A 26832-nucleotide genomic window follows, 5' to 3' on the forward strand; every position below is an offset into this window, starting at 1 on the left:
AAAATATTTGGAGCAAGAGCCCTCACTCACCGGAGTATTCAGGGAGCACAGAAGGCATGCAGGTGTGCCGGCAGACGTGGTACTTCCGATTAATCTTAACGGACCACTCAAGCCTGTTGTCCTCCCCGATGGGGCCCATCTTTTAGCATATGGAGGGTTCCTGCTATTATTGATTCCCTAATATGGGTTTCTAATTACTTAAGGATTAGGTAGGTGTCATGGTCCTGATGAATCGCACTAGATCATTTTTGACTAATTAGCGAGAAACATGTTGACCTATTTTTAAAAGTAGCACAGGGGATCTTGGGCCAGATGTAGGTAGCTGTTTGGATGTCGCAAACTGCGAAAAACGCAGTTTGCGGCATGCAAACAGCCTAACGTGATGCACATCCCCAAATTGCGAGTCGGTACCGACTTGCAATTTGGGGATGCGACTCGCAAATAGGAAGGGGTGTTCCCTTCCTATTTGCGACTCGCATCGCTATGCTGAGTTGCTTTGTGACCGGGAATGCGGTCGCAAACCAACCCGCAGTTACCACCCACTTGAAGTGGGTGGTAACTCATTCGCAAAAGGGAAGGGGTCCCCATGGGACCCCTTCCCCTTTGTGAATGCCGAAAACAATGTTTTTTCAGAGCAGGCAGTGGTCCTATGGTCCTATGGACCCCTGCCTACTCTGAAAAAACCAAAACCAAATGGTTTTGGGAGTTTTTCTTTTTGCAACTCATTTTCCTTTAAGGAAAACGGGCTGCAAAAAGAAAAAAAAACTGCTTTATTAAAAAAGCAGTCACAGACATGGAGGTCTGCTGTCTCCAGCAGGCCACCATCCCTGTGAGTGCATGGACTCGCTATGGGGTCGCAAAATGCGACCCACCTCATTAATATTCATGAGGTGGGTCTTTGCGACCCCATAGCGAGTCGCAGAAGGTGTCTGAGACACCTTTCTGCATAAACTTTTGCGAGTTACAAATTGCGAGTCGGTATGACTCGCAATTTGCTACTCGCCAAATTTTCCCTTCCTTCATCTGGCCCCTTGTTTCTACTCTCACTATAACTCCGTATTGAGTGATTTATTGTTTTTTCTCATTGTTTAGTGATTTGGGGAGTTTAAACATTGTTTTATTTTCTCCCCCCGTTGTTCTTTTAATCAAGGCAGAGGTCAGACATTCTAATAAATTACGTTTTACCTCTAGTCATTTTTAACAGTTTTTTCATACCAATCCTAGATTAGCATTTTCTGCTGACCGGCTTTCTTTCACAAAAGAAGATCATCCGGCAAAGAGCCCCTTTGCGGGGGCCGTCAGGCATTGCAGCGCCGGCCTGACGAGGAGCATAGCCCTATGATGAAGCATGTCACCGTGGGGTGAGTGAGGGCTCTTGCTCCAAATATTTTTATATTCCTAGCAACCTGTTATTGCCAGAGACACTTTGTGTGGAACTGTGTGTACCTTATTGATTAAGACATTCGTGGAAATGACATTTCTTTGTAATAATTGGAAGCTGCGGCGCAGCAGGTGGTTCAAGGTCATCAGTGGCATTTCTCCACCTCCAGCACATGCTCAGTAATCCTACAAATTAGCTCATATTTAAGTGAAAGTGAAAATGTGTGTTTGCGAACGGTGACCAGCATTGTAAATGCTTACTAGTTCAATCTAGTAATACAGCAGTCAAGTGTGAATTACAGTGTTCCCTGACATACGAAAATCTGGCCTAAATAGCTACTTCTCTCACTTCTGTGAATGACTGTCTGTCGACACAATGTGGGGAAGTCATGTGCACCTGCCACAAACTATCCCAGAAGGCTAAGTAGTATTACAGACTGCAGTAACAGATGACTTGGCAAGGCCTTTGAGATAATGGCAAAAGGAAAGTCGCTTTGCTGTTATCATAGGCTGTCCCAGTCCCTTAAACTGTTACACAACATGGTTAGTGAAATGGACAGATGGGCTTCCATCTCCAGACATATTGGCAGACACTAATGGGCACTGACATGTTGAGGTGGCCTCAGCCTTCCCAGCAACTTCCTCAGCCTTCCCAGCAACTTTTCATCAGCAGGACACATAGGGCCTCATTTACAAGAATCGGACGCATCACCATTGATGCGTCAGATTTCTTGTGCTTCCCTCATATCCCCCAACGGTGCTATGGATGCACTGTATTTACAATACAGAACTCTGTGGCACACATTTTCACTGATGCATCAGAAATTCTGACGCATCTGTTGGTGCGTAACTCATGCATTGGTGGAGTAGCATGGCTAAACTGACGCAACTCCAAAAATACGAGGAGACACCCATAGGAAAAAGCCCTGCATCAATTTTACACCTGCTCTGAACAGGCGGTAAAATTCTGATGCAGCGAAGTCACAGAATGACACAGTAAAATGTTGTAATTTTCACTGTCAGTTCTGCATGTTTTTTTCTGCTGGAATGCATACATTGTAGCTGGTGCAGGTATAATGTGATGCAGGCTTTACAACTCCTGTATTGGGCCCAATGCGTCAGTTTGTAAATATGGAACAGTGTAGTGCACTACTAGAGCCAACTCTGCATCCAAACAAAATGATGCAGCAGTTGCACAAAGGGCATGCAAATGAGGGCCATAGTATCTTACTGCATGCACCGGCTCATTCAGAGTGCAGATCATTGTAACACAGTCCCTCAGAGACTTGAAAATTACTTATGGAATCCATGGACAAAAGCAAAGGTAATGGTGATTGTGGTCCTCTGCAGATGTTAATTGGCCAATAGCTGCATACAAACTAGAATTCATGATGTGTAGATGGACGGGAAAAGTGTTAAATGTATGACAGATGACGTCCTACCTGATGCCACTCTGTGTAGGATTTCTCTGTGTAATACTTCTACTGGTCGTTCACTGGGTCACTGGGTCAGTCAGTCCTGACAATTAGCATGGGATCTAATTGCACCTACAGGCACCATGGCTTAAGATCTTAAGGGGTGCCTCTTCTCTTCATTCGAGGCTCAGCGAGCGTACATGATTTCTAATCTCCAGGTTCAATTTCTGAGTCTTTCCTACTAGGCAAAGATGGTGTCTAGCTATGGTGTCCCTTTCATTCCACATCTCTCCATACCAGTACCAACTCGCTGGGTACAGTACCATGTGAATGTATTATAAAGAAGAGAACTAAGGAATATCTCGTCATCCAGGATGATATGGTTAGAAAGGTAAGCCCGCAGTCTGGATAGGTGCACCAATCAGTCCTTTATAGACAAGCACTAAGACATGGCCTTCCCACACAAGTGTGTTGGTATGTTAATACAGTATTTCATGTTATGTGATGTTCCTGTTCTATATTGCATATTGCAGTTTCTAACACTTCTGGTGTTATTTTCACAGGTTTCTTCAGGAGGAGTATAACAAAAAATGCTATATACAAATGTAAGAATGATGGAAACTGTGAAATGGATATGTACATGAGAAGAAAGTGTCAAGAATGCCGCTTGAGGAAGTGCAAACAGATGGGAATGCTTGCAGAATGTAAGTTGTTTGGCAACATGGTAAATAGATCATTTATAATTTGCATACGCATGATTCCAAATGGAAATTCTTTTCTCTCCGTTCTTTCTCTCACTTAATACAAGAAGACTAGGGCCTAGAAAACTTAAGTGTGTGGATTGACTGTCTATAGGCAGTTGTGAGAATGTATTACAATGTATATCATGTGTTCTATAACAGTAGGGCTGTCCTTGGGAGCAGTTTGAAATAGTATGTGGTATCTCCCTTATCTAGATTAGCTAATATCCGGGTCCTGACATTTCCAGAAAGGGTCAAATAATGGGGATTGCATGTTTTTGGGGCACATGTGAGAATCGTATTTACTGTGCTAAATCCTATATGTGGTTTCTGAGTATTTCATCCAGAGACTTCGCCTGCTTGCATCACACGGCTGCATTGTTCTAAAAAACATAGAATTCCTTTGGGACCAGTGACTATTGTTACAGGGCTCTTTGACATAATCTGGTCATCCGTGTTGGGGTCCTATGTGAGCCCTGCATAAAATAAGTGTATCAGGCTTCTGTAAGGGGCAAGGTTAACTACTCAAATGGCAATTATATGGTACTGGAACAGTTGTGCTCTGCCTATCTGCCTGACAAGCTCACTATCTCTGGTGGCACTTTGCTCACCCTCAGCCAGGACACCATCAGACTGAAGATGAAGAAGCGCAAGAAGAAAAAAAAAACAGTCAACAGCTTCCTCCATATATGCACCTTGGACCTAAAGAAATCTCCGTATCCACAAGAACCATGCCTCTCTGTCTTTATTGACAAAGAGAAATCCAGACATACTTATTTGAAGAACACTACATCATCAAACACTAAGGGCCTGATTTATGAAAAGTTAGCACCGCTTTTAAGTCATTTTTTGACTCAAAGTGGTGTAAACTTACAAAATACATATTTTTTAAATTTGCGCCGCTTTGAGTAAAAAAATGACGTAAAAGCAGTGCTAACTTTTCATAACTCAGGCCCTAAATCTTCTGTCTCCCTTCTCATAACCCAGCACTCCGTCCCTAAATTCACTCTGAGGTTGTATCTAGCCTCGAACTTGAATAGTGCTCAGTTGCCTTTGGGCTATGTTCATGCTATACAAATACCACACATGTAAATGCATGCTGACTATGCCCTGTAAAATGGCCACAGTGTCATGTATAACACTATTCTGTTCAACAGTGTCTCTTGCTTGTGACCACAATTGGATCATCCTTTAGTAAAAATGTGAATTCTTCAGGGACATCCAGATGTTGACCATGGGACTGCAGCCTTATACCAACTTTCCATGTCTATGAAGATATATTTGATGTGTGGGAGGAGCCTCTGTAATTGTTCATGTTAAACTTCTTAGTGCAGTCATTCTGCAGCATTACAGATGTATCTAATGTGCATAAGGATATCTGTTACTTATGAGTAATAATGCAGTATTTTGTTGTTGCCCTTTCATTCCTGTATAAGGACATCTTGTTGTTGCGAGTGTAACTGCAGCATTACAACATCGTTTTAATGCCCCTGATCATCTATTTATCATTAGTGGGCTTGCAGCAGCCTTTTTAGGTTTCACCTGCACAGTGCAATCTCTGTGCTTGTGAACTCTGTTTTATTTAATATAAATCTTAAAAGGGTCTTACATCCCGCCCTTAGTTTTAATTGGTTCGTGTGCTTTTCCTTTGTTTCTATTTGCTGTAGCATACTATTTCCTGCTGTTACTCTGTGGGTTTCTCTTATCACTGTCCCTTGGCCAAAGTGTTGTTTACGTCCGCTTTGGTATAACTTCTTTTATTAGGTTTCCCCTCCACAGTGCTTGTATTTTTGTGCAATTTTACATAGCATGACACAGGAGCACCAGTTCCATTATTTAGATTTCCCCTGCACAGGGCTTGTTATACATGTACATCAGTTCTATTACAGATGGTCACATTTCAAGCATGGAGAGATTAAGTGGCATGGAGAGATTATGTGAAAGTGAGTTGCCCAGAATCACAGGATGTTTAGCCTCCTGCTGGGACTCAGACCCTGTTCCCCAGCTTCAAGATCATCCGCTGTAGCTCTTACTCTACTTCCCTGCTCTATAGTAAGATTCAAGAAGATGCATGCAAGATGGCTGCCACTCCTTTGGAAGGCACAATTAAAATGCATTCCCATTGTGCGTTCCAAAGCAGTGCCAGCCATCTTGTTTATGTCTGTGAACATCCGACTTTACAACTGATGAGTTTAATCTACCCTATAAAGCCGCCTCCCACCAACATGCTTTTGTATTGCCAAGGATGGATTCTTGTTTAGCGTCACTTTAAAAGTAGATTTTAATTGGCAGGTGGTATGTAAAGGTGATTGCAGCTTCAAATCCCAATGTCGTATTTTCTGATCTCACTTAATATTGTTTTAGATGTTCCTTATTTTTGTAGATACATAAATGTTTACGTGGGGATAGTTGTTGGGACCAAGATCACGTGTTTCGGTCAGTCGTGGAAGCCAAAGCAGAATTCAGGATGTCTATTTCAGCACTGGGGGGGGGGGATAGAGGATCAAAAAAGAACCTTGGGGGACACAACAACAGAGAAGGCCGACATTCCACTGAAGTGCAAGGTATGAGGTAGCCATGGTTGTGCTAAACTTTTTTTTGACAAGGTGTGTTATTTGACACAGTCAATTGTTCACATTCTTTTAAAGACATATCTATTCCCATGAAACCTAAAATGGGCACACAGTTTCTGGAAAAAAAGTTTACTCACTTTGACTTTCATGTTCTCCAGAAAAAAAGTCACGCACTGATCTGGCAAAAAGGTGACTCCTTTGGATCTTTAGGAATAGTTTAATAACCGGCACTAAATCTCCCTCATACAAAAATATTGAGTTGGAGGTTTACCTCACTTCTGAAATTAAAAGGGTAACGATTTGAGTAAAGGCGATCTATATGTGCCCTGAAAAAGCTGATGTGAGTCAGTTGAACTGTGAAAAATGAACAGCGATAAGCTACCAGTACATAACAATCAGAGAAGTACTAGAAACAGTCACTATGGTGACACCATAGAAAGGAATATCCTGTGAACTTTGACCTCAATAATATCACTTCCTAGAAGTGGAAAACAAGCAACACAGGAACAAAAGTATTATTAGAAACAGGTAGATACAAAAAAACTGTTAAAAAGATGTACTGGCTTCCTCTATGTGGCTTGAAAAATAAGTCATATGCATGGATTTCTGGAGAAGGCATAGTCATTGACTGCGGTATTCCTCAAACAGCGTGGGGGCTGAGCCTTTAAGTACTAAAGTGGGTGCGGTGGAGTTTTAAAAAAGTACAGTGTGTGCATCATATTTTCCATGAGAGAGCACTCTGGAATATGTAGGTAAATTGGATTTACATGTTATCTGGAAAATGTGCAGTGATTTTCTCGCACGATAGTACTAAGATTACATGGGAGCTGAAACACTTGTACTGTGCTGACTTCAAGCCTGTATTTCACAGTGCTGCTAGAGACCTGCAGTAGTTGTGCCATGGAGAACTGTTGTGACTCTGACATGGCTGGACAACTTGAAGTGCGATTCACCATGCTTATTAGCTAATTCATGCATCTAAACATCCATTTCAGTCAAATTAATAGTACCTTAGCCTTATCCTTTTGATAAATATGTTAACATTTTATCCTTGTACTCCACTACTTAACTCACAATTTCTTTCTATTGCTTGGTTCTAGAATCGTTTATCTCACTACACTCTCCAATTTCGTCTTCATTCTTGTGGAACTAACAAGGATCCTGGCTTTTACCCTTTGGAAAGCTCCAAGTAATAACACCTACTATGGAACTAGGGGTAGTCCTTTAAGAAAGCAAATTGGCCTGTAGTGCTTTAGGCCAATTAATACCTCCCCTAACGGCCAGATGAACAGCTTCCTTTTTTGTGTAATTAAATCACTCAACCTGTCGTTTGGCTTCAGGATGATAAAGTGCAATCTTTTTGTGACGTGTGCCATACTTTGCTAAATACTCAGCAGACATAGCACTAGAGAACTGGTCCCACTGTTGGCAAGATGTCATTCAGGAAAAAAGACATCCTCCTTTACAGCAGTATCAGTGGTCACACTTCACAGTATGTAGCTCAGGCCATTTTGAAAAATACTCTACATCTAATCTAACTTTGGGCACTTGGGCAAAGCTACAGATGTGAGCTCTGGAGCACAAGCTTTTGGTAATTTTCTAATCTGATTGCACAGTGTACACTTTAGTATTCACTGAGAGCACAAGCTTTAGCTGTTTTTCCACTCCGATTGCACAGCTTATGCTTGTGAATCCATTGGGGTATTATGACCTCCAGCTCAAGCCACCAAAAACAGTCCTGAATTCTCCTTATGGTTGAGGCATACCTGGGTGTCTTTTTTGGATATTCCTGATGATACCATTCCTTATAAATGACTGTGAAATCGCCACTCACTAGAATCACCACTCCCTAGCATGCCGTCAATCCATGCTAAATCCCCTTGTACAAGTAGCAGTGACTTCAATTCTCTATGTAATTTTTGTTCCTTACACCACTCTGCCTTGGTGTATATTGTTTCTTGTTAAAATAACCATATCATTACACATTCCTCTCTCCCGTTTCTGCTCAGATTCATTTTATTCCACACTACTACTCATATCACTAATAGTAAATGCAACCTCACACTCTTCACTCTCATTTGCGTGTTGGTCAGTTAAATTCAATGGAAACCATGACAAACTGTCAGTATGTAAATGCTGCGTGCCGAGAATATATTCAGTCTTGAACTGGAAGAAGTGAAGTTTAGCACCCAATGTAACCAGCCCAGCATTAAGGTTCTCCCTACTCCTGGCTAAAATATGTTAACCAAAGGTTTGTGACCCCATCCTGCTTAAGAACTTCGTCCCCCACAAAAATGTCTTGAATGTTCCACTGCTCAGGTACATGCCAACAATTCATCCTTTATGATGGATTAATTCTTCTCAGCTTTCCTCAACGCGCTGGACCCACGCATTAGAACCAATTCTTTTTAGCAATCAACAGCTTGTAGGCCACAGTTGTTAGCATCTACTGCTATTAAAATGACTTGCATTCCAAGATGGTATTTTAATATTTGGTAAGGAATTTGCTCAGCATGATAAGAATTTTGAGAATCTCCTAAGAGCATCAGTGAAGAGAGGTTTAACACTCAAGTTGGAGAGTACAAGTTTAGATGTGAAGAAGTGCAGTACACTAATTCCAAAAAAGGCATTAAATTCAAAATGGGAGACATATGCTCCCAAGCACAAATCCAAAGAACAATTGATGAGGTTTCACTGATTACAGTTGTTTGCATATTTAAAAGGGCATCTTCACATCAGAACACAGGTGAAAACAAAAATGATCAGAAGAGAAGAAAAACAGGAAAGTCTGCATACTGTCTCTTGTATGACTGGACAAGGACTGAGGCAAACATGCTTCTCCTTGTACCCTTGGAAATGCTCTTGAGCGTCAGTTAAGCTGGTCTATTGTTAGCTCAAGGTGATGGAAAGCTGAAGAAAGGGCCTCTATGGAACAACCAGTAGTTAGATGGCTTTGAACTACACTGATACCGCAACTCTTGCTGGAAGAAGAGTATTGGACAGCTACGGCCCATCCTTTGGGACTTAGGGGCCACGTCCCCCTCCAACTTTTGCCCTTCAAGATGAGTGTCTGTCAGGCTGAGAAAAGGTCAGCCTGACAGAAACTCTTCATTTTCTGTTCAGGCAGCCAGGAGCTAGACATGTAATATGTATGCAGGCTCCTGGCTGCCTGAGCTGAACTTTGCTGGGCTGAAGAGGTCACAGCTTCTGTGAGCGTGACCTCCTCAGCTCAGCAAAGGTCCTTGAGGCCCTCCTCCTCGGTGACGAGGGGAAGCATCACCCATTGACTCCAACCTGGGCGCTTCAGCTTTAAGCCCTGACGTGCCCAGGGTGAGTGTCAATCAGTGACACCTCGTCACAGAGTGGGGTGGGGTCAGAAGTGTCACTGACCCCATCCCACTATGTGACGAAGTTAGGACTGCTGCCTTCCCTCAATGGCTGACCTAAGCCCAGCCAGTAAAGGAAGGCAGCAGTCCCAATCCTCCTGGGACCTCTAAGGCAGAGCTGAAGGAAAATGTGTGTGTGGTTTTTTTTTTATTAATGTTAGGTGCGTGCATGTATGTTTGCAATATTTGATAATGAGTGCTGTAAATGGATGTGTGTGTGTGTGCACGCGTGTATGTGTCTGAATGAATGAGTGAGTGCGATTGTGCATGTGTGTCCTCCCGCCTCATTCCTAAGTTTACCAGCCGCCACTGGAATTGGAGTCAACCTCTCACCTCTGAACTGTAGCATGTCCCGTAGAGGTTAACCCAGCTGTTTTACAACCACTGGAGTGACCAGGAATAGGTTATACAGCATCATCAAGAAAATGGAAGGCTTGACTCTGGTAGCTAGACGATGCGGTGAGATCTTTTGTCACACTTTGAGGCGTGATTTCTGGCCCTCAGAGGAGCTCAGTGCAGACTGATACCATTTCAATGTACCATTCTAAAAATTAACTGACTCTGCCTTTGCCATGCTAGTTTCTCTGAGGCAGAACCGTTTGCTGGTAATGTGTTCTTATTTTGGTCTCTGAGAGGAGAATGCCCTCTGGTGACAGCGTTGTGGGTTTTTTTTTGTTTCGTATTGTTCGAGCACGCATTTATCTGTGGAAATTGTGCTATTTGTGCCACGTGGTACCAGGACATTTATTTCAGTGGACTGTGCATTTGGCCCAATAAGATACTGTATGATTAAGTTGGAGAGGTACCACATGTCAATTAGCAATTCAAAATCTCACACCCTCCTTGTCCAATGTACATACATTTTGGCAGGATGACATTGGGACTCCCTTCCCCATACTTTTTAAGATTGCAAACTTGTTGGAGAGGCAAGCAATAAAATGGGTTGTCCAATGGAAGATTTTGTCAGTCTCAGCTATCCATATGTCTATATGTAAACATTAGTGCTAACTAATTATAAAAAAAGCATATGGAATGTAGGATTTCACTGCAGAAATGTGTCTGATGTTTTAAAGAACGAATGGCGTTGATGGGATTTAGGTTAGTACCTTAGCTGCTCTAGTTCACAGCAGTTTTATATTTTAGCCAGTGTCTCCCTTTTTATTGAGTAAACATATATTATATATAGTGTGTTTTCATATGACAAATATGTCATTTGCACTTCTGAAGTTAGAGATAAGTATGAACTAAAATGTATGTACACAGTCAGAGGCTAAGGGCTTCATGAGCACAGTGACCTTCCGCTGTTGTTGTAAAGTTGTGTTTTTTTTCGGTTTGTGGTGTTAAGCTGTTATTTTGAGTTGTTGCGTTATGCTTTTTGATGATGTTGTTTAGGTTTGTGTGTAGGGAGTGATATTACTACTCTCATATTCTCAAAGTTGCTTATGTCTCTTCATTACATACAATGAAACTATTGATTACCACGTGACCACAAAATTATTATTCCTGGAGCAGCAATATCTCTTGGATTTCTATACAAATGCGTCCATCCTGTGTTTCCTTCTCTTGGTCATCTCGTTGTGTGGACATTGTACATTGCTATTTCGTGCTTTAACTGACATTACACGTCCCCAGTGTTTAAAACACTTGCATTACTTTCCAAAGATATACTCACAAAAGCTATCACTAAAATCTGTTTGCACGTCTCTGTTTTTAAATGAAACCTGTGTGTTTCATTTTCTTACTGTTGTAGGTTTATTAACTGAAATACAATGTAAATCAAAACGACTGAGAAAAAATGGGAAACAAGTATCAGATGTTGCAACCAATGAAACTCAGCATGATTTTGAATTGAAGCAGGTAGTGTCCACATCTTCAGCATCATTCGATCAGGTAATGCAATGCTTTTATTTTCTCACTATTTTGTTAATACATTTACTTTATAATGCGCATAGTAGATTTATTAGACTATGTATTCTAGCTAGGAACTACATTTATTGTAAAGTATGTTTGTCACACATCCCTCATGTAACCTTTACCAGAATGAAAAGAATACCCCCACAGACCAATTAAACCCTGGCCTACTTTACTCCTGTTCACTGGAGCATGGACCTATCATAATGCCTACATGAAGAAACAAGCAGGACAACTGCCAATATATTCCTACAGATGCACTCAGCTACTCTTGTTCTATGGAGACCTGGTTCAAATGGTTTCTCTACTGCTGGAGGTTCCAATGCGGGTGCAGGCTTCCTAACTAAGCCCACAAGCTTTTTACTACTGCCCATACATCCATGAAAATGAACGATAGTAAAGAACCCTGTTTCCTATGGATCATTACTAGTTTCTTGTCATAAACTCAGTTAGGGCTGGGTGATTTACCCTCAGAGGAGTATGTGTAGATGTTTGAGTTAGGACTTGGTTTACACTGGCTCAGATGCCTGAAAATCTTTCCTGGGCACACAGTTATGGGCATTGTGGTTCATCGTAGGGTTTGCAGATGACATCTGCCTCCATCAGCCACATTTAGACCAGCAGCCATCTCAGCAGTCTCTATGGAGATATGACGTCAAAAAGGACAATGCTATATCGTAACCATAGGGAATATTTGAGACTATTGTGTGTCATTTGGAGTTTCGTGGCGCTGGTGGGCTGCTCAAACTGTTAGTTCACCCATTGCAACAAAATAACTGTTCCCCTATCATGTACATTTTTGGGGTGAAACATTTGTCCACTGCAGTTGGCTTAACATGTAGAAATCCTTGGCCTGAAGGCACGTCCACCACAGAAATGAAAAGTAATTGTGACAGTTTTGACTATCAGTAGATTTCCATGTCTGGGACAGCTAGTTCTGGACATGACAATCAAATAGTGTTCATGATGCACAGGGATACACTCTTGGTGTGCCAGGGGCGTTGTTATTTTGTTTTTCAAGAACAAACTCCTTCTTTGGGAGGTTGTTATTCAGAGGCAATTAAGTGTTGACAAGTGTCACTAAAACAACATGGTACCCATGTTGCAAACGTCTGTGCCTTCAATGCAAAAACAGCACTGGCAGACACACAAAAGACTGACCAGACAGTTTGGGGTCTCACAATATGGCAAACAATTCTCCACCAGGAGAGTGGAGCCCATGACCTCTTCTGAGTAATGAACTTGCAGGCCATCCACCAAAGTCTAAATTACCTACTTTCTCATAGATGATGGTAGATGTGAGGAAAGGGTTTTCACTCACAATTACACAAATTCTTGACCCTCTTCCTTCACAGACAATTGTGAGAAAAGCATTGTAAATCAGGGTCCATACATTCCTATTTACAACATTAAAATGCAAGGAGGGAGGAGAGAATGACACACTCTCTTGAGCCAGTTCTGACCTCGATTGTGCATCAGATCCATATTTTCCCACCATAGACACCAGTACATGCTACCACTCTGTAAAAAAAAGACCGACACAAAGAAATTGTGTGGGAAAGAGTAGAAGAAAGTGCCAGTGTGGGAGGAAAAACTAGTCTATTCATTTGTTGTTCTTCACAGTTTTATTCAACCTTAAAAATACACTACACAAGTACAAATCCTAACATTTCGTAATGTGTATACAAATGCCAGAGTATGATACCTTTTATTTAAATAGCAAAAACTATTTTGTAAATTTGAATAGTCAAGGTCCACAGACTTCATCAGGTGTCAGTAAGGCATTGAAAATTAGGCTAAGGAGCATCCTTGAAAAATATGTTGCCCACACAATAAAATGTGTGTGGGCCATCATTTGTTCCAACATATTGTTAAAGAAAGTCAATCAACTTTAGCGTCATATTAGGAGCACAATTGTAAAGCGTTCTGAGGCATCCTGTTGTTAGGGAAATGCAACATACCCTGGGGTGAGGGGTATGCACACAAGCAACTACGTAGACACAGAGGTTTGCCAGCAAATTACTCTCAGTGCGGTAGATGCAAAAGGCAGAGAATGGCATGGATTGTAGATATCAAATATGTCTGCAACTCATGTGCTGTCAATGCTGCAGAACCGCTGTAATCATTGCCCAGATCGCAGTCGGTTTCTTTTCCTTCAATATTTCAATTTGTGCTACGGGAGGAGGAGGTTCTGACAGGCTGACTCGTGTTTTCGGTTCATAGGACTCAGTGGTAAGGTTATGTTCAGACTTTTGCCTTGGGATTACTATTATATTCTGCCTTAGACTGGTAACGTACAAGCACAATTACTCTTTAGTCAAAACGCGATGATGGTCTCGATCCATAGATAAGCGCTTGCTTCACATGGGGCCAGCAGCACATTTGGCCTGTATTTATACCTTTGAACAGTCTGAGCAAAGTGCAAATACTCCCTATACGCGTCTTTCATGTTGGCCCAGTGCGACACTGACTAGTGGCTAGTGGAGCCATGAGTCAGCTTATTCAAATTCCATTGCCGCAAGGTTTGTGCGTTCTTGTCTTTTGTACTTCTAGGCAGATATCATGTATGAATCAGCTTGCCATTATATTGCCCTTCGTTTTAATCCATTTGGGGGATTATGAATTGCTTTAACAATTCACCCAGAACTTTATGGATGGTTATGGATTGAATGTGATATTCACAGTCAGTTATCCAATAGTAAGAATCATTCAGCAAACGTGTGCCTAGTCTGATGCTGCATTCAGTCTGTACTATGTATACAATGAACCCAATGAAACAAGAATTGGGCAAAGACATAGCTTTCTTAGGAGTATGTAAGCTTCCTTGGAAATCGCCTTTCCTGCTAAAGTTCTGGCTTGGCAGTACTCCTAGTGATAGAAGCCAGCTTCCAGAGGGTGACCACCTACCCCCGGACTCCATACCCAAAGGCGTGCCAGCCAGTATGAGGGATTTAGTGTACAAGATAACCCACGAAACGTTTACACAGCTGCGGGGCTTCGGGTTCTGCAAGGCGTTTGTGAGGGATTGTAAATCAGCCTTATCAAACTGCTTGGGGCCGTTCAGTTGTGTGGGGTGTAAGCGTCCACTGAAAATTCCAAATTCTGGTGGAGGAGGCAAAAGGAAACTATATGAGGCTAGGCAAGGTTAAAGGCTGCTTTAATACACATTTGTTCTCCTCACAAGTATGCATTAGATATCTACAAGCTCTTAGATAACTCTCAGTTGGATTGTCTGTTTATGACCGAAACATGGATGAGGGAAGGATCATGCCTGAACTTAAAACTAGCTCTACCTGAAACCTATCCATGCTTATACCTAGACAGGGTGGGAAATATAGCTTCAAGTACAATTTCAAATGTTCTATATTCCATTTGGAAGACCTGAAAGATGCAGAAGCTCTGGGTTTCTGCATGCCCCCGTGCACAACTTTCATTTTGTGTTTTATTTTATAGACCCCCAGGCTATGCAGGAGAATGCAGTAACTCCCGAGACCAGGCGTTGGTACCGAAGAGTATAAATTATGCCAACTTCACTGTCTTAGGAGATTTCAGATCTTCGAATCTTCAGGTTTATAGCATTGATGATCATTTGGCCAAGTCCTTTGGAGAGACAGTGACAGCTCTCAACCTTCTACTGACCCATTCATAGGGCGGGACGTACCATTGATTTGGTGTAATCAAATACTCCTACCTTTTAGAAGTCCATATAAAAGTGTTCTGGTCTGACCGCTACATCATAACTTTCTCTTGGTCCCTAACAATGCAAAAGGAGAGTAAATCAGATGTACCAGATATCCCAGTCAATGCCTGAAATAAAGTGGCGATTCTAGACCTGCACAAAGTTTTAGTTTCTGCTTGTCCTGTGTTAACTGGTGATGTCAGTGAGGTTGACATCACAGTGGCCCAATGGCTTTCTGCCTCCTCCCATATGGTGGACCCCAAAAAAAAAAACTCTTCCAGAAGAAAAAAAAGGCAAGCTGATTTGAGTCATGGGTTCCCCCATCGAACTTGCCCTGGAAAGAAAAAAACTGTAGATGGCAAGAAAGAACCTGGAGAAAACAGTAGAGGATGATGATAAATTGATCTATCAACAAATTCTGAACACATTTCATAAAAACCTACACTTTGCTCGGAGCAACTTCTACTCCAAAAAGATAACGAAAGTAAATAATAACCCTAGGGGTATTTTTAAAATTGTATTTTATTTTACAGATCCTCATGTATTTGCCTCGCCTTGTGAGGTTAATATGAAGTTAAGCGTTAAGCTGCGTTACTCCTTCATAGATACAATTGTGAGGATCCAGTCGAATTTACGGACATTAACTTTGAATGATATTGCAGAACCAGCCCTTATTGTTGTGACGTCAACTTCAGAAGGCACCTTTACAGCATCTACCCCTCCTGAGGAAGAGTTGAAAGACAGCTTCAGGAAATGAAAATCTGCCTCTCCACTAGACCCGTGTCCTCTACATATTTTGAGCCAGATAGTGGATACCTTCTGCCCAGTTTATCTCAAGTTGTTTACTTCCTCTCTGCAGTCAGGCATAGTTCCTAAGTCTTGGTAGAAGGCAAGTGTTGTCCCTTTTGTTTTTTTAAAAGAGAATACTGACACAGATTTGTACAAATTTTAGACCGATTTCTCTTACCAGCTGCATTGAAAGTTCTAGAAATAACTGTTAGCACCCAACTTTCTGAGTTTCTACATACATTCAGGGGCATATTTATACTTTGTTTGCGCTAGCATCATTTATTTTTACGCTAAAACGTTGCAAACTTAACTCCATATTTATATTTTGACGCTAGACCTGTCTAGCATCAAAATATTGGCGTTTGCGTCATTTTTTGGATGCGTGAACCCACCTTGGGTCAATGAGATGCAAGGTAGGTGTTCCCATCCAAAAAATGACGCTACGCCCTTAGCGCCATATTTATCACCCCGTGCAAAAATGACGCATGGATGGGAGGCAGACCCAAATAATTCATTATTTAACGCCGGGGTCAGACCAGGCATTAAGGTACCTGTGAACCCATTTCCATGGCCGAATGCCATGGAATGGCCTACAGGTGCCCACCCCAAGCCCAAGGGAAAACCTTAACAACACCAGAGAGACACCAGAGGATGGGGGACCCCATCCCAGGTGAATAAGGTAAGTATTGTTTTTTTTTTTTCATGCCATTGGGAGCCCTTTCATGGGGTCCCCTGCCTGGCACAAGGTGTTATGACCATGCCCAGGGGACACTGGTCTCCTGTGCTGGCCATTGGGGTGGTGGGCATGACTCCTGTCTTTACTAAGACAGGAGTCATTTTGGGGTGGTTGTGCATCAGGAAATGACGCTAGGCTGGTTAGCAGCATTATTTTTGCCGCTAACCAGCCTAGCGTCATTTTCTGATGCACAACCTCCTTTTCCCATACCACCATCTCCACCGGCTAGCCCAGGCTTAGTGCCGGCTTGTGCCATTCCTTAAATATGGTGCCCGACTGGCGCTCTGGAGTGGCACAAGAGGGCGCTAAACTTTTTGATGCAAAACTGCGTTAGCGCAGTTTTGCACCAAAAAATATAAATATGAGCCTCAATCTTTTATATCCTTTGCAATCTGGTTTCAGATTACACCACAGTACAGACACTGCCCTACTGGAAATTACAGAATCTATAAGGATGACCTAAGATGTTGCTCACAATATTGCTTTGATGCTGTTAGACATCTCAGCCACTTTCAATACTCTCGCTCATGATATTCTGCTCCACCGTCTTGCAACAATTGGGATAGGACGATGAGCTTTGATGTGCCGTAGTTTGTTTCTGAAACTCAGACAACAAGCAGTCTGGATGAAACCCTTTTATTTGGATGCTAAGACACTTAAATGAAGAGTGCCACAGGTGTCAGCATTGAGACCCACTCTTTTTAACATTTATATGTCTCCACTTGCTTATCTAGTGCAATCTTATGATATTAAAATTAAGTCAGTTATTACTCTCTTATGACGGTCAGCCAAGGAGAGCTGATCAGCATGCGTGAAGGTAGTTATGAGGTGGCTGAGAGCTAAAGAAACTACATTGCAACCCAGACAAGATGGAAATTTTGCTATTTGGCCCCAACCCACTACCAGGGTGGATTGGGTACTGTGCAAAAAGATTGTCCCTTCTCCCCCACTGAATTGGTAAGGAATTTGGGGGTATTATTTGATGATGAACTTCCCTTTAATGTCCAGGTTTCCTCTGTGGTGAATACCTGCTTTTTGATATTAAAAGTGTTAAACTGCTCCTGAACTTTCTCCTTTGGGAACCACAGCAAATAGTTATCCAAGTGCTGATTCTATCCAGGTTGGAATATTCTAAAATCCTCTATTTAGTTCTACCATATTATCTAATACATCTGCTGCAAGTGGTGCAAAACACGTAGCCTGTCTTCTGTTTACGCTCACTAGGTGCACCTCTGTGTCTTTATATCTAAAACAGCTTAATTGGCTTCCGGTTGGCAAGAGAATCGCATTTAAAGCTCTAATAATTGCATACAGAGCCTTCCATGAAGTTGGACTCAACTATCTTGTTAGAAATTGTGTTAGAGAGCTGGTCTCTAGTTGGCAGTCAGCGTACACCCTGTCCAAGTAGGATCCTCAATTTAGTAAAGTATTTATACACATACACACATAGTAACACAGTAAAAACACAGCAACAACATCACAAAAGTACTCCACACCAGTTTGGAAAAATTGCCAATATTTATCTCAGGAAAACAAGACTAAAATGACAAAAATCCAACATGCACAAAAAAAAATAATTAAAGTTAAGAGTCTTAATCCATAGGAATCAGAGGATGCATTGTTTTAGCACAAAGTACCTGGTATGCACCAAAAATAAAGCTGCAGGAGAGGTGATGCATTAGAAAAGCAAGCAATGAGTCAATCCCTTATTCGCAAGTAAGGCCGTGCGTTGATTCTTTCCCCGCCGGTAGGCAATGCATCAATTCTTTACCTGCAGGACAATGATGAGTCGGTTTACGCCCACACAGCCTCGATTCCTTGCGCTGATGTTGAAGATTTGACATCCAGAGATGATGTGTGGAAAATACAGATGTACAGCAACGATGGCTCTGTGCTGAAGCAGACGATGCATCGATTTTGTCATCGCTGGGCAGACTTTTCAGCCACAGTACAGGCGCTGCGTTGATTTTTCTGCCACAACAGTCACAGTCAATGAATTTTCCATTAGGTCACCAGCTTCCACTTCCTAGGGCCCAGGGACTAGATTGGCACCACTTGGCAAGTCAGGACTCTCAGCAGAAGAGCTCAGGTGCTGGCAGATGAAGTCTTTGATGTCCCTGAGGCTTCACAACAGGACGCAAGCTCAGTTCAAGCCTTTGGAGAACCTTGAAAAGCAGGATGTAGAAAGCAAAGTCCAGTCATTTCGCTCTCTGGGCAGAAGTAGCAGCAGCAAGCCAGCACAGCAAAGCAACAGGCAGAGTAACAGGTCCTCCTCAAGCATCCAGCTCTTCTCCCTGGCAGAATGTCCTCAGTCCAGAAGTGTTCTGAGGTTGTGGGGTCAGCAGTCCAATACTTGTACTCATTTCTGCCTTTGAAGTAGGCAAACTTCAAAGCAAAGTCGTTGTAGTGCACATGACCCTGCATCTCCCTGTCCTGGCACCAGACACACACCAGGGGGTTGAAGATTGCTTTTTGTAAGGACAGGCACAGCCCTATTTAGGTGCAAGTGCCAGTTCCTGCCTCCACTCCAGCCCAAGAAGACCCATCATGATATGTAGGACACACCGCCTCAGCTCTTCGTGTGACTGGCTAGAGTGAATTCAGAAACAGTCCAGCTGTCAGTCTGACCCAGACGTGTATTCCACAGCCAGGCAGAGGCACAGAATGGCTAAGTAAGAAAATGTCCACTTTATAAAAGTGGCATTTTCAAACATACAATCTAAAAAACAAAAAAAAAGATGTATTTTTAAATTGTGAGTTCAGAGACCCCAAATTCCACATCTCTATCTGCTCCCAATGGGAAACTTCACTTAAAAGATATTTCAGTGCAATCCCCATGTTACCCAATGGGAGAGTTAGGCCTAGCAATCCTAAGAGCTGAATTTTGCAGTATTTCACTATCAGGACATATAAAGCACACTAGTACATGTCCTACCTTTTAAATACACTGCACACTATCCACCAGGCTTCGTAGGACCTGGCTTAGGGGTGATTTGCTTTTAGTAAAAAGGAAGGTTAGGGCCTGAAAAGCGGGTGCACTTACCAGGTCGAACTGGCAGTTTAACACTGCAAACACAGACACTCTAGTGGCACACCTGAGGCACGTTTACAGGGCTACTCATATGGGTGGCACAATCAGTGCTGCAGGCTCACTATTGACATTTGATTTATAGGCCCTGGGCACCTTTAGGGCACTTTACTAGGGACTTACTAGTAAATCAAACATGCCGATCATGGGGAAAACCAGCCACCAACCCAATTTAGACAGAGAGCACTTGTACTTTAGCAGTAGTCATTAGTGGTAAAGTGCCCAGAGTCCTAAAGCCAGCAAAAACTAAGTTCAGCACAGGATCATAACAGGAGGTCGGAAGCCAAAAAGATAGGGGAACCACGCCAAGAGCTGACAGGTCTAACAAAGTGGCTCTCTAGTTGGCAGAGGTATGCCCCCTTAGTAGGGACCACAATCCCAGTTAGGGTAAGTCACAACAGAGCCTAAATTATCCTGTGGTCATCCTCTAGGTAGCTACATGGGAGTTCTCATCACTAAGGCAGAAAAACCTGGACAGACCATCAGCACTGGTGTGTTCTGTGCCAGGGCTGTGTTCCACCATAGAATACATTCCCTTTAGGAATATGGATCACTCAACAATTTAGGATTCTCACCCTTCATCTGCATCAGCCATCTGAGGAGACTGTGGTCTGTCTGAACCTGGAAGTGAGTCCCAAACATGTAGGGACTTAGCTTCTTCAGTGCCAAGACCACAGCAAAAGCCTCCCTTTCAATTGCGCTCCACCTCTGTTCCCGGGGAAGTAACCTCCTACTGATGAAGGCTACCGGTTGATCTAGGCCATCTTCTTTAATCTGTGAGAGCACAGCTCCCACACCATGCTCTGAAGCATCTGTCTGCACCCAGAATTATTTGGAAAACTCAGGAGCCTTAAGCATGGGTGCTGTGCATTTGGCCTCCTTCAGGGAGTCCAAAGCAGTCTGGCATACCTCGGTCCAGATCACCCGACGTGGCTGCTTTTTGGAAGTCAGCACTGTCAAGGGAGCAACCATTATGCAATATCCCTTTTCAAATCTCCAGTAATAATCGGTGAGTCCTTAAAAGGGCCCTCACCTCAGTCTGGGTCTTGGGGGGTGCCCAAGCCAGAATTGTGTCAATTATGGCTTGTAGAGGTATTACCTGGCCGCTCCCTACCTGGTGTCCCAAGTACACCAAAGACCCCTGTCCTATCTGGCATTTACTGGCCTTGATAGTGAGGCCTTCGCTTTGCGGGGGCCTCAACACTTCCTAGAGATGGTACAAGTGGTCCTCCCAGCTGGAGCTGAAGACAGCAATGTCATCTAAGTAGGCCGCACTGAAGTTCTTCAGCCCAGCCAAGACATGGTTGATCAGCCTCTGGAAGGTGGCAAGGGTGTTCTTCAATCCAAAAGGCATGACATAAAACAGGTTGTATCCCTCTGGTGTTGAGAATGCCAACCTTTCTTTGGTACCCACAATCAAGCCAATCTGCCAGTGACCACCCAGACGTCAGATCAAACATGCTGAGGAACTTGGCAGCTCCCAACCGGTCAATGAGATCATCAGCTCTGGGGATGGGGTGTGCATGAGTACTGGTGATGGCATAGAGCCCCCATTAGCCAACACGGAACCTAAGTTCATGTGTGATACTGGATGGGGCAGCTTTGGGGACAAGAACCACTGGGCTGGACCAAGGACTGTTGGAGTGCTCAATTACCCCTAAATCCAGCATCTTAGAGACTTGATGCTGTTTCTTACTCTATCAGTCAACCTGTAACACTTATGCTTGATAGGCAGGCTGCCCCCATATCAATGCCATGGGTGCACCATTGGGTGACCCCAGGGGTAAGTGGGAATAGGGAGGCAAGCTGTCCCAGCAACTGGTGACAGTCCCTCTGCTGATCTATGGTCAGAGTAGGGGAGAGGTTCACATCTTCCACTGGCCCATTCTGCTCTTTGGAAGACAGCAGGTCGTGGATAGGTTCACTCTCCTCTTCCACCCAATCATCTGTGAGCAACAGCATGGTCAACACAGACCTTGCAAAGTGTGGTTTGAGGCCGTTCACGGGCAGGACGCTCAAAGGGTTACTAGGATTCTGTATGTCCACCAGGTAGGTGACATTGCTCTTGTGCTCCTTCACCTCGAATGGCCCAGACCAACCGTCTTGGAGACCACCTAGCTCTACTAGGGCCATCACCCACACCTTCTGGCCAGGCTGACACTCAACCAGAGTGGTGTTCTGGTCATACCAATGTTTCATGTCCTTCTGGCTAGCTTCCAAACTCTCCTGAGCGAGCTCCTTAAGCTGACTGTCTGGTTCCTGAAGGTAAGCATGTAACTGAATACATCCTGGGGTGGCTTCTTGGGAGTTTGCTCCCAGCCCTTCTTCAACAAACTGAGAGGCCGACTCACAGGATGCCCATACAGAAGTTCAAAAGGGCTGAATGTGATCCCCTTCTGTAGTACCTCCCTGTAAGCAAACAAAAACTATGGTAACAAGACATCCCACTTACACCTCATGGGTTCAGCGAGACCCATAATCATGGCCTTCAGGGTACGGTTGAAGCTCTCATACAATCCATTGCTTTGGGGGACGGTAACTTGTAAGTTACACCACACATGGCCTTCATGTACAGCAACATTGGTACCTCGGTCAGATACCACCTCCTTGGGGAAACCCACACAGTAAAATATCCCCATCAGTGCCCCAGCTACTGTGTGCGCAGTCACTGTCCTGGAATGGCTGCCGAGTAACGGGTGGCATAGTCCACCAAGAATAGGATAAACCTGTTGCCCATGGCTGTATTGGGATCTGGAGGACCCACAATGTTAATGCCCACCCGCTCACAAGGGGTGCTTATGAGAGGAAAGGGTTGAAAAGGAGCCTTGCACCTCTTCCCAAATTTGACACTTGCCTGGCAGATCTGAAAAGTTCTGCAGAACGCATCTGAGTTTTTCCTCATTTGGGGCCAAAAGAAATGGGTGACAAGCATGTCAAAAAGTCTTGTGCTGCCCTAAACGACCCTCCAGTGGCACATCATGGGCCAGACCCAGTAGCAAGGCTCTGAAAAACTGGGGTACCACCAGCACATGGGCTGCCCCAGGTTCAGCAACCTTAGGCTCACTGTACAGGAGATCCCTCTCCCAGCATATCAAGTGAGATCAAGCGGTGTCACCAGCTGCCTGGGCCTGTTTCAAAGGTCTGTTTCATGCTTTCTGCACTGCACAGAACTCCTCCCTGGTGGGGCCTCCTTCTTGCTGCCACTGGGTCATTTCAGGCAGGTCCCCCAGTTCGGCCACTTCTTCCCTGGTAGGTTCCGGGGTGTCCCCCCCTCCAGGTTCAGCCTCATCCCGGACAATGGGAGTTTCCCGCACCCCCTTCCTTTTCTGGAAGGCACCTAGGCCACTGTTTCAGGCTCCAGTTTCTTCTGATCACCCTCTCTGGCAGCCATGGACTGTGTGGTAATGCACACCAAGTCTGGCAATCCCAACATTTCCAAGTGTGACTTGAGCTCCACTTCCTTCCAGGCATTCCCTAGCAGACAGTCAACAGGCATGGATGGACTCACAGCTACCCTCAAGGAATCTGAGACCCCACATTCAAAGAAAACCTGAGCTACCAAGCATTGACACTTACTGTTGTCTACTGCTACAACCTGGTGGACCATATTAGGGACTACCTGCTCTTCAGACACCAGATGACAGCGTTGTTTTACTGGCTCTGGTGTCTCTTAGAATCTCTACCCGCTCCCCATTGATGGTCACCCACTGCATATACTTATTTGTATTATCAGGCACAAGGGTTCTCTGGACCACCTCACCCTTGCCCAGGGAGACCGGGGGTCCTCTGCTGGCTCCCCACAACTAACTGGGGTCAACTCCACCCCAAGCCCTACACTGACCACCCCAAGTGACCGCTCATTGGTGGGAGGCTGTGCTCACTTAGGACACTTGGGACTTCCTCTGATATGCCCTTCCTGACTACAGGCATTAGACTTGATGGGTCCCTTCCCTGGAGGCTTTCCTGAAGGGAAACAACTCTTTTTCTCAACAGGGGGCTGGGAATCCTTACCCTGGGAACTTAGTTTGGGGCCCTTTAGAGAACTCCTTACTTCTATCATTGCCCCCCCCTTCTGTGGGGGACCCTGTACTCCCTTGACTGAGTCTCCCACATACAACTTCTTGTGAACTCTGGTACTCACCCAACGATCCGCCTCCTGAGCAAGCTTCCTGGGGTCAGTAAGCTTGCTGCCAATTCAGCGCTTCTATACAGAACAAGGGTAGCACAAAGAATATTTATAGGGATCTCGGGTAGTAACACGTTAAAAGAGACAAAGGTCCCTAAGCAAGAAAAATCATCCATCAATGCACTGGACATATAAATATTGCCCAGGACGCATTTAAATTGTCAAATTAAAATTCTGTGAATGTGACCATAGTAAATTAGGAACAATCCACGCCAGTAAAGCACACTGGATATGATGAGGGCAATACAAACTGGAGACACATCCACAGTCCTTAGCAACGAAAGAGGCCTGGACCGAGTCATAATCAATCAATTCAGAATTAATAATTACTGGCAGAGCTCTAAAAGACCGGGAGACAGTATTTAAAGGTTTCAAGAGATGTGTTCAAAATGGAATCAAATTGTAACCATGCACCATACCTGGGACCAAAAAATAACTAGTTTTGCTAGGGCCAATTAACAGCACTAGACAAGGAAAGGCCAATATTGTGGAAAATAAACAAGTATAAAATACAACATCTGCTGCAGGCTGCTCACACCTGCAACCAGTGTCGCCAACAATTAATATCACCAAAGGGGCCGTATTGGACCTAAACAACAAACCAAATGAAAAGATAATTATTTATTAATGAGGTTAACCTCAAGACCACGGAAACGGCAAGCAACAAATTATAGCTAAATAACTAATCTTACCGTGTCTGAGTATGAACACAATCTTCTAATGTCAACAACAGAGTCTCCGAGACATGCTCAACTATATAAATATGGTGTGCAATCAATTGGATGTAGGCATAAAGAAGGGACTAAGGTGTAGGGGGCCGAGAAAAGTGGCACCCTTATTGGAAGAGTAAATAAAGGGTGCATTTCTGGCCAAACATTTATAGTCCTGACACGATAGGACAGAATCACAGGCAAGCATATTGCCGGATTGAAATATATTGGACAAGACAAAGAGAATTGGTGATTGGAGAAAAGAACAGAAAAACAGGGCACCATAAACACCTAAAATAAATTAGATGTAAAAGGTGGAAAATAAAGAAGAACTGATGTAGTGGAAGCCCAAGAAGGTCACAGCCATATTAGAAGGGTGAATATTGTATAAACCACTAATACAGTACCTATTATCATGACTCATATGCAATGGGAAAGGAAGGAACTACAAAATAAAGCAATTTCAACATTGAATTTTAAAGGAGAAAGGGGTTAACTTGACAAATATAGACAGTCTCAGCTGGATAATCATCCTGCAATACATTGGATCATATATGAGTAATATACCCCAACCTTAAATTGCACACAATTAAAAAAGGCTCCTTGCTAGAGAGTAACTCAAGATCCAAATTACAAAAAGACTTCCGATTTTTATAAATTTTTTAAGACCAAGATCATCAAAATCGGGTTAGTTCTTTTTAAGTTATGAATTTTAAAGTTTTAATAAGTATTTTTGTGCGTAATTACGCACCATAGGAATCAATGGAGAAATACATTGAAAATTCACAGTAAATCAGGCACTGTGGTTACCAATGTCTCCTTCTGCAAGTATATCAATGTCATTGATGGGTACCCTGGACCAGCTGGAGAAGTTCAGGTGAATCCCAGTTCTGGCGGGAGCAGCTGAAGAAAGTTGATGGAGCTGGTGCCAGGCCACTGCAGTGGACCACTTGGAAAAGCACGGTATGATCAGACTTAAAGGTAAGTCCAGTGGGTCCCCTCAGGGTGCTGAGGTCTCAAGGGGTGTGGGACTCTTAGGGCACAGCTGGATCTTCAGTGCAGGGCACAGGGCGGCCGGGTGCAGAGCGAATCGGTGAGCCAGGAGCTGTGCGCAAATGTGCCCTTGAAAGCAGGAGGCAGATCACTTTGAGGGTCACTTACAGGTCAGCAGGGGCACTCTGGTGGGAGGTCCAGGTGGTTCCTGAAGTGCTTCAACTGGGGATTCCTCCTGGTCCTTTTTCAGTCCAGAATGGACTGTCCTTCTGGGTGTCCGATGTGAGGTTACCAGTACCTGAGGCTATTGCATGGTCTGGGCACTGGAGGTTGCAGTGCCACCAATCTTGGCACACTGGTAGGTTTTGTCCTCACAGTTGAATGGATGGAGTTTGGTCTGGCTGCAGCATCCAGTTCCCTGGTCAGCAGCCGGTCAGTGAAGTGGCCTCCACTGAGTCTTTGGTTCCTTGGGGTTGTAGAGTGATGCCTTCTCTCTGAAGCGAGATCTTTGGTGATTTTCAAAGAGTGGAGGTCCTCTGGGGGTTTGTAGAGTCCATCTGACATCCAAGCAACCCCTCAGCGGTGAATGTTGATTCCTGGGTGCAGCAGGCAGGGTTTGGTGCCCAGCAGGACTTCGGCTCTTGAGTCTTCTTTTTTCTTGTCTTCTTTGTCCTTAGGATCTTATTTCATGGTCTAGGGATTCCAACTAAATACTGTATGTATAGAGTGTTTTAAGGGATGACCTAGTAGTGGCCAAAGGGCCATCTCGCACAGGGAACCTACACCGAATAAGTGTCCACTACCTGTGGGCAGAGGTCACTTCCCTACACCTGATTGCTATTTTCTTTCCATGCAAGATGAAGTAAAATGAAATGGATAGGTGACCTCGCATGCAACATCTTAGGGGTGGTGCAAGCAGGGTCTGACCACTCCTCCTATCCTTTGTCTGTTTTCCTGCTGTTGCTCCAGCCAAAAGTGGGGGTTTGCAAGCGAGGTGGACATCTGCTGCTAGCAGCAGGCTTGGGTGTCAAGTTTCAAGGGTGGTTTGCCCTTTGAAGCTCTCTAGCAGGGAAGTGCACATTTCTGAGGGAGGGGTTGTTAGCTCCTGCACCCAGGAAGAACTTTGGGCCAGATGTGTCAAAGCATTTTGCATTCGCAAACGGTGCGAATGCAAAAAGCCCTTTCAGAATGTATCAAAGGCATTCTGAATGCAATTTTAAGGAATCGCTAAAATAGCGATTCCTTA

The 26832-nt window shown here is 43.8% G+C and overlaps 1 protein-coding gene across 1 annotated transcript in view; it reads left to right on the forward strand.

Moving 5' to 3' along the window:
- NR1H4 (nuclear receptor subfamily 1 group H member 4) overlaps positions 1–26832 on the forward strand; it is a 259871-nt gene that overhangs the window by 81107 nt on the left and 151932 nt on the right. Inside the window, exons 3-4 of the mRNA XM_069229604.1 lie at positions 3359–3499; positions 11245–11384. Coding sequence (XP_069085705.1) covers positions 3359–3499; positions 11245–11384 — 281 coding nt within the window. The remainder of the gene's footprint in view (positions 1–3358; positions 3500–11244; positions 11385–26832) is intronic.

The sequence above is a fragment of the Pleurodeles waltl genome, chromosome 4_1 (assembly GCF_031143425.1).
Source record: "Pleurodeles waltl isolate 20211129_DDA chromosome 4_1, aPleWal1.hap1.20221129, whole genome shotgun sequence".
In the NCBI taxonomy this organism is placed as follows: Eukaryota; Metazoa; Chordata; class Amphibia; order Caudata; family Salamandridae; genus Pleurodeles; species Pleurodeles waltl.